General features: G+C 37.3%; 1 protein-coding gene across 2 annotated transcripts in view; it reads right to left on the reverse strand.

The window, feature by feature from the left end:
- The window catches only part of EXOC4 (exocyst complex component 4), an 870,987-nt gene that overhangs the window by 258,660 nt on the left and 597,480 nt on the right, over nucleotides 1-14,847 (reverse strand). For both annotated transcript variants that reach the window (XM_011995827.1, XM_011995828.1), the window contains one exon: nucleotides 1,978-2,197. In XM_011995827.1, the coding sequence (XP_011851217.1) occupies nucleotides 1,978-2,197 (220 nt within the window). The remainder of the gene's footprint in view (nucleotides 1-1,977; nucleotides 2,198-14,847) is intronic.

The following is a 14,847-nucleotide window of genomic DNA, read 5'->3' on the forward strand; positions in this document are numbered from 1 at the left end:
CCTCCCTCCCTCTCTCCTCCCTCCCTCCCTCCATCATGCATTCATTCAGTAAGTTATTCATTGAGCACCTTCCTGCTGCCTGGCATTATAATATGTGTTTGGAACTTACCCTCTAGTGGGAAAAGACAGAAAATATACAAGTTAGCGAAATTAATTAATAATTAGAGTTGTGGTAAGTGTCAGGAAGAAAAAACCCAAAGTATTAAAATACTGATTAACTGGGGAGATCTACCTGGGATCCTGACCAAAAAAAAAAAAAAAAAATGTATTCCATTCAGATGATGCAAATAAATAAATATGAATGAAGAAATAACTTACAGAGGTATAGGCAGGGTTGAAAGCAGCAACAAGGGATACTGAGGCACCCAGAGGCTTGTAACAACAGAAAGTTGAAATGAAGAGGCAAGAAGAAATGACCTTGCTAGAGTCCAGTGAGAGCTGGAGCTATGGAGGATGTGTCACCTGGCAGGATCTCCGGTGATAGAGGGAGGCACGCACAGTCAGGGCCATGATCCAAAGTGAAGAGGAAGGGGAGAAGAAATCACCCACCCTCCTTCTCCTCCCACTTTCCAATCTTCTACTTGTGCTGCCTATTGGCAGAACCTGATCAGAAGCTATCTGGCAAGGGGGCCTCCATGACCCAGTTCACAGACACAGTCCATAGGGTGTGGCCTCAGTATTGATAATGGATGGGGGTGGTGGTGAGGGAAAAGGGAGAATGGAGAATAACCAGCAAAGGGGACCTACTTAGCTAGGACAGTCAGGAAAAACCTTCCAGTGGACATGACATTTGAAGTGATACCCAGAGAAGACCCCAGCCACGCAAAGAGCTGGAGGAGAAATCCAGCAGAAGGAAGAGCGAGCACGTGCCTTTGGCATTCCCCCTTCTCTGCACCCCACACTCAGTACAGATCCCTCACCAGGCATATGGTTATCAGAGACCCAGACCATCCAAATGAACACCTTCCTATTCTATTTTATCAACATAATAAAAAAGCTTGTTCATAAAAAAAATACTCAAAAGTAGGACACTTCTCTAAGAAAGGTCCAGCACTTCTGTAAATTCTAACGTACAAAGAAAAATCAAGGCAGACATATGTAAAGGCAGGAAAGGGAAGGCAACTCCCCTTCCATTTATACAACTTCTCTTTGAAAAGCCCAAGCCTTCCACATATTGAATAGTCTCATATTGTACAATTTACTAAAAGTGTGAGACTGTGCCCATCCTGCTCTTAAATGAAGAAACACAGTAAGGATTCAATTCCAGTGTAATAACAGTTAATGTATAACTAATTTAAACTCCTACTAATTTTCTTTTAGTTTTATATTTATTTACCTCCAAGTCACCAGCTTAAATGTATATAAAATATATGCCTCAAGCCTATTAATCAAAAATATGTACTGACAGATGATTTTATTTTTTCTGATACTAAGAAACCATTTTTTTAAATATAAAGTAAAATTTCCAATACTAACAAGTTCATCATGTGAATTCAGTGATTTGACTTTTAAAGGCCAGTTTACTAGTTCAAATTCCCAGTGAGGTAGCCAAGTCATTGAAAGGTAAGTCTGCCCTTAAAAGGTACAGAGGGTTTCCTGCTGGTAATTGAGGTTGGGCGTCATAACTTCCTTCCTGTTAATCCTTCATACTCAGGGATGCATTCACCAATGGAAAAACAGTTCCTTTCAAGGACAAATTCCAGTCAAAATAATGAGGAACTGCCTGCATGTTAATGAGATTCACCATCTCTCATATCCAAAGGTGTTTTTTTTTTTTTTTCTTAAAGATCTTAAGGAACTTCCATCATCCAACTACATTAAATCTAAATTTCCCTAGTGCCTATTTAATTTATTTTCTTTTGTTTTGTCCCTGATGAATATGGAAACAGATGGTAATTCTTCTTCTTTTTTAAATTTATGATGGTTGCCAAGTCAATGAAAATTGCTGATAAAGATAAGCTCAAAGTGTATTATTACCTGTAGGAGAGGCCGCTGCACTCCCAGCACCTTCATGGTGTCTGCGTTAGCCAGAATCTTCAAAGGGTCAGATGTTTTAGTGACTCCTTCAATCTCCTTGTTGATCTCAGCCAAGACTTGATTGAGAAAGATGTTTTTGATGTACACGGTGAGAAACTCTCGAAGAGGACACTGTTTGGCTGGGCCAAGACCCAGGGCATGCTCAATCTCCTGAATAAATCTGGAAGACAAATAGTAAGAAGGTTACTAAATTGACGAGGAAAGCGTTATATAAATATGTCATGATGACATGAGAACATCTAGCGTTGGCTATTTCCGTGAAGAGGGCAAGTCATCGTAATACTCATCTCTGTATAATTTTTAATCTTTTAAAAATATAAATTATTCCACTAATTGAACAGAAATAGGATGAAACAGAGAACATGACTTCTAAAAATGGGGGGAAAAGGAGAAGACAAAAACTATTTTTAATTCAAGAAGGAGATAAGAATACAAGAAACAATGGGAAAACATGAAAAACAAAAACCACAAATTATCGTGCAAATTAAAAAGCACATTCCCGAAGAGTACATATTTCCCACTGAAACCTTTACATCACGGGTCCCCCTACCCCCACACCGGGCCATGAACCAGTACTGGTCTGTGGCCTGTCAGGAACCAGACCATACAGCGGGAGGTGAGCGGCCAGCTGGGCGAGCATTACCCCCTGAGCTCCGCCTGCTGTCAGTTCAGCAATCACATTAGATTGTCACAGAAGCATGAACCCTACTGTGAGCTATGCATGTGAGGGATCTAGGCTGCATGCTCCTTATGAGAGTCTAATGTTTGACCTTTGGTGGAACAGTTTCATTCTGAAACCATCTCTCCTGCAACCCCTGTCCATGGAAACATTGTCTTCCACAAAGCTGGTACTTGTGCAAAAAAAATTTTGGGGACTGCTGCTTTACAAGTACATATATAAATGCCGAAAAGAGAGAAACAGAGAGAGAATGAAGGATACCCTGAAATTCATGATGATATGTGAGTTCAGAGGTTAAGAAAGGGAACGGGATGGGAGTTGGAGGACAAAGGAGAACTTCAATCTTACTTGCAATGATCTATTTCCTTTATTAAAAACACTTAAAGAATACATAACAGAATGTTAATGATTGTCAAGTCTCAGAGATGAGTATACAGATATTTATTAAAATTCTAATTTTAATAACAAACAAAATAAATTTATTATTATAATTCTTTTTAATTTTCTATTCAGGCAGCCCCTACTTATATGAACAAATTGAAGTTACTACTATTTTTTAGTTAAATAACATCAATCCTTCAATTACATAGTTTAAATATCTCAATACCACAGTATAGTCACCACAGTACATTAAATTTAAGTAACTAAAGTATAAACTTTGTTGCTAGCTCCTCTGAAATCCCTATGTAAATAACTGATGTGTGTTCATCATGATTAGTGACCAATCATATCCCTTCTTCCAACGTCTATTGGCAACTGGTCACTGTGCATTTGTTATTCGCTTCATGTACAGGCAGCAAAGCATGCAGCTGTGGTGCCTCCCTGTCTCCCACTGATAAACCCATGTGGCATTTTATAAAAATGGATAATTGAAAGAGGGAGGGAATTGGCCAACAAAGATAAAAGTACCACAAAGTGGTAACACTGGAAGTGAAATTTGAATTGAATGTAAAGGGAGTTACAGGAGAAAGAGCTGCCCCGGGAATGTTGACACTGCTGCCATTGGAGAGGCATAGCCAGACTGAAGGCGAGAACGAACCAGGAAGGTGGCTGTGACCAAAGGGATGCAGAGGATGAAGAGAGATGAGACACCAGAGGAAGTGATGTTGGCAACAAATTTCACACTTAAAAACCTCTTGGAGATATTTCACAACACAGAAAAAATAAAGGATAAAATGCTGGCAACTGAGCCAAACTTAGAAGTATGACAGTTCGCCGAGGCCCAGAAAAGATGCTTGCTGTATACTGTAAAGTATATAAGGCAGCGGCAAGCACTGCTATACTAATCTTGATAAGATTTTAACAAAAAATAAAACACTTTAATTCTCAATGTTTTCTAATGTTACAGTGTACTAAATACATATTGGTTTTCTTATTTTTCATTTCTGTATATATTTATGAATGCCAGGAATAGAGTTTTTAATTTTTTTTTTTTTGAGACAGAGTCTTACTCCACCACCCAGGATGGTATGATCTTGGCTCACCTCCATATCCTGGGTTCAAGAGATTCTCCTGCCTCAGCCTCCCTAGTAGCTGGGATTACAGGTGTGTGCCACCATGCCCGGCTAACTTTTTTCTATTTTTAGTAGAGATGGAGTTTCACCATGTTGGCCAGGCTGGTCTTGAACTGTTGGCCTCATGTGATCTGCCTGCTTCGGCCTCCCAAGTGTTTTTTAATGTTTTGACAAAAAATTGTAAAGTCATGAAACAATTGTGACTATCCTCATTGATTGCGATTGCTTTGCGTGGTTTCAGCTTGCATGGTCATTTTTACAGTTCCACAATGCTATGGAAAGCAAGAGCTGTATTGTACTTCAATTTCTTCTCAAAAAGGGGGAGAAGAAAAATAAATGAAAACATAAAATGGATAACCAATTGGGAAGGTATATTTGCAGTTTGAATCACAGATGATGGCTGGAACTCAACAAGAAAAGAAACCAAATAACTTAGTAAAAAAAATGATCAAAACACATGAAAAGACTGTTTATAGTCAATACAATGACTAATACATTAAAAATTAAAAAAAATTATTCATTCATAAGAAAAATGCAAAGTAAACTATACTGAGATACCAATTTTTACACCAATGCAGTTGGCCAAGTTCCAAAAGTTTGAAAACACACTCTGTCGCCGTAAGTGCGAAGAAAGAGGCATTCTCATATATTACTGATATGAGTGAAAAATGGTACAACCCTTGCGGAAAGCAGGTTGGCACTATTATTCAAAAATCCAGATGCATTTCTCTATGGCCCAGAAATCTCATTCCTGGGAAATTCTTCTGAGAGCTATATCTAAATATGGATGTGATGATCTACATACAGAATATACAGATCATTACAGCATTGTTTTTAGGCAAAAGACTGGGAACAACCTAAAAGTTCATCAGTTAGGGAATAATTAAATAAACTATGGTATATTTACATTTTGGAATATTGTACAGCTCCCTCTACCCCCAAATGTGGAAACTTTTGGTGTACTAATGTGAAAAGACCTCCAGGATATATTGTTACAAGGAAAAAAACAAGCTCAGATCAATCTACAGTTAGTAGTATTTACTACAGTAACCCCTATATAACAATTATATATCCTCATTTGTTTATTTTAGCATAAAGACACCCTGGGAAGTCTCAAAAAAACAACTAACTACCCATAGGAGGCAGGGGTGGGGGTCAGGTCTGGGAGAGGAGTGGAAATTAGACTTCTGAATTTTAACTTTTAATAATCATTTGATTGTTAAAAACTGTTAATGTATTAGCTACTCAAATAACATTAAATCAGAGAATTTAAAAATTGGCTATATGTATCGAAGACTGTATTTCATAAATTGCTATCTAATTAGGACACATTTAAAGTGTGGTGTATAAACAGTTCCTTAAGTTTAGCTGTTTAACCTAATAAAGAGTTTTCTTTACTTACTAAATCAGTACATTGCAGTTAATCTTACATATTACCAGTTAAACACTCTATTAATCCCTGGGGTGTATGTGTGGTGGGGGATGAAGATAGTGTATATATAGGATTGTCACAATGAAAAAAGTAGCTTTCCTTCAAAGAAAGATGAAATTGAGAAGGCACAAGAAAGAGCACTGAGGCTTCTTAACTGATGTTATCACTGTGAAAGAAAAATAAAATATGACCAAAACCAAAATATAATGGATCTTAAGGAGAGGGTGAGTGAAAGAAGGCAGGGAAAAATGAAGAAATAAAAGTAGACGGTTAACCATGGCCACAATTTGAAGATCTCCAAATACCACATCCTGCTACGATGACCCCTTCTGATCTCATCTAACTCTCAAAAAGATGCCCTACTCAGGTGCATCCTAGTCTACTTGGTTGCCTTCCAAAAGAAAACCACTGTTACTATTTCCTAATGAGTAAATATACCGAAACTCTTTTTATTATTTTTAATATTATGAGAATTAATCATCAAAATCTCTATTTTCTTCAAAGGGACTTTGGAAAAGAGTTTTCTGAGTGTAAGTACTTCTGACATTTTCAAAATATTTAACATTTATTAGAACAAAATTTTTACTAGTCAATCTGCTGCTAAACAGACGGGCAGAAGACTCTAAATTAGCCTCATTTTCTTTTTTTCTAGTCTCATATTTGCCTTTGGTGCTCCTAAAATACGAACTGTGCTGAGCAGCACAGACAGAGGGGCCGCCATTGCTTTTGGCTGAGTGATTTCTTTCCAATTCAAATCATTTATTCCCTAAAGCATACATATCCATCTCACATGACATATACAGGTTGATGTTGTCAGCGCTAACTGGAGGGGACTCATTCAACATGTTTCCAAATCTGCTTTCAGAGCTGCAAGGGACCTCCCTGTGCAGAAGCACAAAACACGTGGGTGAGAATGAAAGAGAAAAATTAAGGCTGTTTCACCAGTCCCTTCTTTACCTTAGTGAAAAATGGGTAGAATGGGGGCTAAGGGATGTGGGAGGGGAGGAGATGTTGGTCAAAGGATACAAAATTTCCAGGAGGAGTAAATTCAAGAGATCAACAGATCTAATCTACAACATGGTGACTACAGTTAGTAACAATGTGTGGATACTAGAAATCACTGAGAGAGCAGAGTTTATGTGTTCTCACCACAAAAAATAAACATGTGAAGTAATACATGTTACTTAGCTCAATGTAGCCATCCCACAACGTATACATATTTCAAAACATGTATATCATAAATGCATATAATTTCTATTTTTCAATTAAAAATAAATAAAAATGAAAAAAAAGTAGTTACATTAAATGGGCAACCTACCCTTCATGGGCAGGAAGGACACAGCAAAATGAGCCTTCCTAGCCATCCAGGAGATGAACCTCAGTCACTGTCACTCTGCAGAGGGGAGTGACTTAGAGAAGGAGAGTGGTCAAGAGAGGAACACTTACAGTAGGGCTTCCAGAGTTTGGACCTGGAACGCACAGTCTTGAGTAGGTACTTAGCCTCTCTTAGCTTTACTTGTGTCTTCTGTAAAATGGCTATAATAACACTACCTACCTCACAGGATTGTTCTGATGGTTTAATGAGGAAATTAAAATTAAGCACTCAAAACAGAGACTGGCACACAATAACTGCTTAGTAAATGGTGCTGCAGTGGTTTTTAGAATTACTATCTTACATAAACCCTGATGAGGCTGGAGATTAGAGGAAAGCATAAAATATTGTATTTTTTTTTTTTCACTTTGCTACCTTATTTTCCCATCTAATCATCCCTAGTTGGCAATTCAGACCATTAGGTTAATACTTGGAATATTTCACTAATAAATGGATGTAGGAATGAGCAAGAAACCCCATGTGGCCAGGGGCAAAGTGTAAATTGCTAACTGCTGAATCCTTCGTGCCTAGTAGTGCTACTCTATGGCTGGCACACAGTAGACGTGTAGGAAATGCTTATTGAATAAAATATTGGATAAAATAATTAAAAGGTCCTTCGATCATAACCCATAGTTCCTGAAACTAAGACATAATCTATCTGGCATGTAATGCCCTTCTCCTAAGAATTTGGACTACAGATTTCAATACAAAATTTTAAAAAAATCATCCCATATCTCCACCATTCCAATGTAAACCAGTAATTCTTATTGACAGAAGATTCTCTCATTGTTATGCACATCCCACACTGTTTTATATTTTGTGCAATATGGCTGTTTACACTACTTTGTATTCTGCTCTTTCACAGAGTATTACAGACTCATTCTATCAAGCTAATGAACACAGTATTATTAACCAAACCTCTACTAGGGAACATCTTCATTTTGCTTCTGTTGAATTATTTCCACAAATTAAAATATTGCAAGTAGCTCTTCAACATTTTTGGTGAGTCTTTTTTATTTTCCCTGATTTGCCACAGGGTACTGGATGAGTCCTTTCATCTAGCAAGTGTTTAAAAATGATCTGTTGAATGGGAGACAGGAGGGAGAGTCAAGGGTATAGAAGAAAATAATCAGAAAGCCCAATTTTCCCAACAATGCTCCTCATTAGCTCTATGGAAGTATGAAAACATTGAATTTTTAACAGCGAAAAGAATCTCATTAGAAAAGAAAATACTTCACTTCAAAGTTAAGTTAGAACACAGATGGAGCCCTGTCAAAAGAGTATTATTTAATCTCATGAAGTGCTTTTACACCAGGGATTTCCTATCTCTGTAAATGATGAGCAGGCAAACACAACGTACAGGTATATCTGTGTATATGGAAAAAGAGACTATGAGAGTAAAAGAAAAGGGTATACATAATGCTGTAGGGAGAGCATCACATCACAGGATTTTGAGAACCCTTATTCAGAACAGCCTCCTAAACTTAAGGCTGTAAAATAGGAGAAACCAAAAAAACAAATAATGCTAGTATGCAACTGACTCTTGTTGCTTTCGAATGTTTAAAGCACGGATCTGGTAGGGCGTGGTGGCTCACACCTGTAATCCCAGCACTTTGGGAGGTCGAGGCGGGCGGATCACGAGGTCAGGAGATTGAGACCATCCTGGCTAACATGGTGAAACCCTGTCTCCACTAAAAATACAAAAAATTAGCGGCCGGGCATGGTGGCAGGCGCCTGTAGTCCCAGCTACTCAGGAAACAGGCAGGAGAATCACTTGAACCTGGGAGGCGGAGGTTGCAGTGAGCCAAGATTGTGCCACTGCACTCCAGCCTGAGTGACAGAGCAAGACTCCCTCTAAAAAATAAAATAAAATAAAATAAAATAAAATAAGATAAAATAAAATAAAATAAAAGCATGGATCTTATTGTCTAAATTCTAATATTTATAAATATTTAATTGAAGCTTTCCCTTTCAGATTCTCAACTAAGGGCCCTCTAAATGTACGCACATAAGCAATACCTGTGTTGTTGAATTTACTTTCTTACAATAAGTTATGTGTCCTTTGAAATGCACACATGAGCACACACTACCAACATTTCACCCAATATTTTCAAATTTTTAATCTTGATTTGATTGCTATCGAGGGAAATTATAAACTAATGAAAATTTCACTCAAGCATCCCTCACTTAGCCCAGCCTTATCACAAATTCTGTTTCACTGTACAGCTCCATTTCTTCCATTTCATCTCAGTCAAGAATTGTGGCTGCTACCAGCTGGAAATATCCTTGAACAGAGAGGTCCTATATCGTATTGTAGAAGCTGCAATATGAGCAGTGATATGTTATTTATTTGAATAAAAATGATTGCTTATTCAATAAGTATTCCTTATATTCATACCCTAAAAAGCTTTTAAATTCGACGGCCAACATCACTAATAATGGGACAAAATGGACGTCATGTACCTCCTGACATGATATAAAGAAGAACACAGTATTGTTCTCTGTTATTCTTGCTAAAAAATGCATAACTTGAATCTATATCACAACAGCACATCATCTTTCATAAAACCAAAATATAAAAAATTTCAGAATATTCAAATTTAGGATTCTGGTTTTACAGCACAAGTAATTCATGCATGACTCTGTCATAAACAGTGAATCACTGTTTATTGCTCATTATGTTTTATAATATATACATTTATATATACTTTGTATCATACAACATAAACTTTTCATTTGGCTATTTCCTGACTTTGCTGTGTATCATTACATATAATTTGGTAGTTTAGGATGAATAACATACACATTAATATAGATATCTGGGAGGCCTGGGAAGTTTTCTACTGATTCCACGTATCACAACCAATAGAAACATGTGATTTATCCTTTGCGACTTCTGCATTTTGCAGGATCTCTCAACATATCATTTCCTCTTACATGTTTTCTAATCTAGTCTTCACTCTGCAGAGATGTACCATCCTTACTGAGAAGCTCTGAATCTCTCCTACTAATAATTTTAAAGACTAAAAAAAGAATCTGAATTCTCTTATCTCCATTTTAGTCCAAGATTTCTATGTGAAAAGTTGCATGACATTTACAGGTCTGCAGAAGCCTTTGCATAATCAAAAGTAAGTCCACACGATCCTATCCTCATTGTGCCCATCCTCTACTGTCACATTTAATATTGTTGTATGACACATATTGTGTATAAAAGCATACATTAAAATTTTAATTAGCAATAAACGGTGATATACTGTTTGTGACACCATCATGAATGAATTACGTGTCCTAAAAAAGCCACAGTTCTGCATCAGAATTCTGAACCTTTGATTTCGAAGTTTGGTTTTATGTAAAGAATGCAAACAGCAGTAATAACAAGCCTGTCGCATGAATGATACATGAGTTACAAAGAGAAAATAAAATGCACATTTCCCCCTAAATCCAGCGAACTGAAATAATCTTTGAACCCAGAATGAGAATGAAACACTAACTGTCAAATGCAGAACTTTTCAGGAGAGATATGGGCCCATGTACAAAGATGGCAAACAGCACTAATAACACAGTTCTGCATTCTGATAACACTTTCTGCACACCACTCTAAGGGAAATCATGGACTTTTATGAGAACACAGTATAATCAAAATCTCTACCCTGCTAGATTTATATGGGAAAAAAAAAATCAACCTACAACTCATAATAAAATCCACCCCCAGACATGGGCCCATCCTTGCACAAAGAACTGTGACCAGTTAGCTATACTCAGATGATAAATGGGCCTTGGGAATCAAAGCCGAGCGAGGCCATGCCAAAGACTGGAAACAACTCCGTCTGCAGAAAGAAGGCGTCCCCAGCAAACAGGGCTCCTTTAAGATATATTTCTTACTTTCTCAACTGCTCTCAGGTATGACATTTAAGACACAGAACAAACTGGAAAACAACTTGGGCAAAGGAAAGAAGCCTCAGAGGAATTGACTTGAGATATATTCAACTCACTAGTATTATCTGAGTCGAAAAAGATCATTTAGAAATGATTTACAAGGGACTCATTCAGAAACAGCAGCAACAGGCATATTTAAGACCATAAATCAGTGGAACATGAAAACCGAAGAAAAATCCATAAAGGTTAATGCACTTTGGAGCACATTTGCCTCTTAATTCATGGGAGTAAGCCATTGGCACATCAGGAAGAGGTTCTCCCCCAACAAGCTGTAATTGTTCATGCTGAGTGTAACTACTATCTGTGCCTTTTGTATATAAAGATTTTCTGTGTAAAAGTGCAAAATAAGCTCATCACTGCAGGGCCCAATCATGTCCTCAGCCCATACCCGTAGGAGACAATTTGCTGAACTAATCAAATAAAAAGGGATTTGGGTGCTCTTATTTGTAATGTGTGAAATTCATGTCTGGGAGTAGAGGAGAAAAGGGGTAAAAATCGTTAAATAAAGGGAGAAAGAATATCATCTACAAAATTTGGATTCTGCAGGTTTATAAACAAATTTAACTTAAAAAAATCTTACCATGAGTATATTGCAAGTGATTTGTGACTGCAGTTAAGTGTTCCCTCTAGACTGAAAAGCACTTTAGGTAAAATGAAGTAAGCCTCTCTAAAAATGACAGCTGTTAAATTTTTTTAAGCATATAATTTGGAAATTGAAGTGACTTAAACTCTAACCCTTAATATCAAACAATCTTTTTAAACCAAAAATTGCATAAATAAATAAGGGATGCTGACACAAAACTCAGAGAACGAAATAATAATCCTGCTTTTCCGATAGGTCTGGAATTTTGTTTTTATCCTTTCAGTTTATCTCACAGTAAAATAATCTCTTCTTTATTTTTTTTTCAGAAGGTAAAGCTTTCAGAAAATTTTCCAAGAAAAACTGTAATTTATTACAAAATGTCTATCATACACCTGGAAACTGATGTGTCACATATTCAATGTACTCTGTTTTAGGCGCCCCATATCAGTTTGGCCTTCAGACTCTGTAACGCAGGACACAGAAGAATCTGGGAAAGCTTCTACCTGTTGCTATGCCAGTAGGAGCTGTATTAATAATTGCTTACACCCATGGAGCGCTTACCATGTCCTGATCAAAGAGCTTTATATGGATTCTTTTTTATGTGATTTTCACAGACACTCTATGAGGACTGTGCTTTTACTATCTCCATTTTACATGTGATAAAACTGAGCAGCTGAAAAAATGGCAGTAACATTAACAGCTGACAGTTCTTATTGTTCTTATTATAGTCATCTTTCAGTATCCCTGGGGGACTGGTTACAAGACCATCTGGGTGTGTGCACACTCCAGTCCAGCAGTTGGCCCTGCAGAACCTGCGTATATGAAAAGTCGGCCCTCCATATCTTCTGATTTCAAAAGCTGTGAATGCTGTATTTTCGATCTGCATTTGGTTGTGGATGCACAGCCCTCCGATATGAGGGCCAACTATATTTATTTAAGAAAATCAGCATAGAAGTGGACCTGCGCAATTCAAACCAGTGTTGTCTGGGGGCCAACTGTATAGGCCAGCGCTCTTTTAAGTAATCACCACGCTTTACTTCACATATTCCTTACAACACGATGAAGTTAGGTACTTTTATAATTGCCATTCGGAAGATGACATGAAGGCACAGAAAGGTGAAGTTACTTTCCCAAGGTCATATAGCTAGCAAGGGATGGGGCCAAAATTTGACCTTGGACAGTTTGTCTCCAGAGACCATGCCAGACTTCATCACTCTATCCAACATACTTCTTTAACATCACTGCATCTCAAAGGTTCACCCGTAGGGTTAGAACTCCAGAGGTGGGCAGGTAAGGGGATGACAATCAATAGACTTAAGTCCATGTTGAAAACCCTAAAGTGTGTGTTGAGGTACTGGGACCTTGTGTGGATGGAGAGAACCATAATATTACCAAACATAAGCACTTGAATATATCAAAGACCGAATTATTTCTCTTAAAATACAACAAATATTATCTCTAGCCCTGACTTCTTTCTCCTGACCTGTGTTCCCAATCACTTGATAGATACTTTCAAGTGATGTCCTCCTGATAACTCAAACTATGTCCAACATGGAGCTCTTCGCTGCTGCACTCCCATTATCATTTTCATTCTCTCCTCCTGTGTTCTCTATTTTTGTGTCATCATCATTCCAGTTACCTAAGCTTAAGCTTAAAAATCATCTTTCACTTTTTCTTCAGCCTTGCTACTCATGCAAGAAGCTTCTAGATGTATAGACATTCTCTTTATATTAAATCTTAAGTTCATATATTTATCTACTTGTTTATCCCTTCACTTATTTATTACTCCTTATGCTGAAAGGTAGGCACTATGTTAGTTCTAGGCCTAAGGCACCCACAGTGAAAGAATTATCCCCCAGGAGCTATCACCCACTTAGCATATGATATGAATAGTGTTCAAGTTGTTTTAATGTTTGCCTGAGTGCCTTCAACTTATGTAATATATGACTATTTGGTTAATCTCACTAAAGCAAAGAATCTAGAACTCCTCGCAGTTTCATAAAACATGCCTTGCTCTCTCTTGCCTCCAGCATGGTCTCTGTACATGCTGGTTCGTTTATCTAGAACAGTGTCACCATATATCTGTCCTGACTGTCACTTGTCCGGTAGCCACCAGCTTAGATGTCACTTCCTCTAGAGGCCCTTCTCCCTTAAGTGTATGTTGAACGCCCTTTGACTATGTCACCACACCACCCTAAGTCCACAGAATTCTGCTGCTATGGAGGTATCTGTCTTCCCTACTAGTTTTTAAACATCTTGAAAAGAGGGAACATGGCTTTTTCATTGTAGACAGTGTTTGGCATCCAGTAGGAACTCAAGAAGTAAGTCTAACATTATTTCTACTTCTACTCATTAGCAAACTTTGAGTCCCATGTACTCTCTGTATTTTTTTAAGTTCATGCCTTTTCTTATAATGATCCTGTGGTCTACTTCTAGTGTTCCCTTGCATTTTCTAAATTGTAGCAAATCAGCTAAAGAGGAGTTTCGAAAATGTATCATTTTCCCAATAGCCTTTCTTCAAGGACCACTTCAAAACTAAGTCACTCACAAAGTTTTCCCTGATGCCTGTAAAACTGTTTCATGTATTTGAACTATTTTACTTCATAGCATTAGTCTTTTTTTCTACCTGTTTTTCTCTTTTAGAATTAAGTTCCTTCTGAGCAGCAACTGTGTTTTGTGCATCTTTGAGTCATACCTGAAACACTTAACACTATATCAAGTACAGTGGACATAATTAATGTTTTAATAAATAATATTGTTATTTTTACAGCTTGTTTAGGCTTGTCTTTAAAGGCAAGTCCTTCTTGAAGGGGATACAATATACAGATTATTTTAAAGCTATGTTTTAGGAAAGAAATATGGCTGGCTAAGCAAGATAAAGAATAGAGATGGTGAAAGAAAAAAAGAAAGTTGTGAAGTTAAATGATGCATGTACTATGTTAAACATATCAATATGAGGCATTTTTAAGGCAAACTATCAGCAAATTAAAACCTAGTCCTTTTCTCAAACGTGAAATTTAGTGAAGCTGGCCTAAACTGAACATTACTCAGGTATCAATAACAGAAGTCAAAGTCTGGGTATTTCATATGTTGAAAACGTGACTGACTTGTGTACCTACTAGGATAAAATTATACACTGTCTGGAAGAAACAAACTGGCTCCATGGTTCTTCCACTCTTTTCCAATAGGATGGATTGCACTACATTTAATAAATGAAAGCTTTGGAAAACTTAGTCTGAATGATCTCTAATGAGCCTATTTGGCAACCACCCTTATTGCTGAACTTAGTTTATT

The sequence above is a fragment of the Mandrillus leucophaeus genome, unplaced genomic scaffold (genome assembly GCF_000951045.1).
Source record: "Mandrillus leucophaeus isolate KB7577 unplaced genomic scaffold, Mleu.le_1.0 Scaffold5, whole genome shotgun sequence".
Classification (NCBI taxonomy): Eukaryota; Metazoa; Chordata; class Mammalia; order Primates; family Cercopithecidae; genus Mandrillus; species Mandrillus leucophaeus.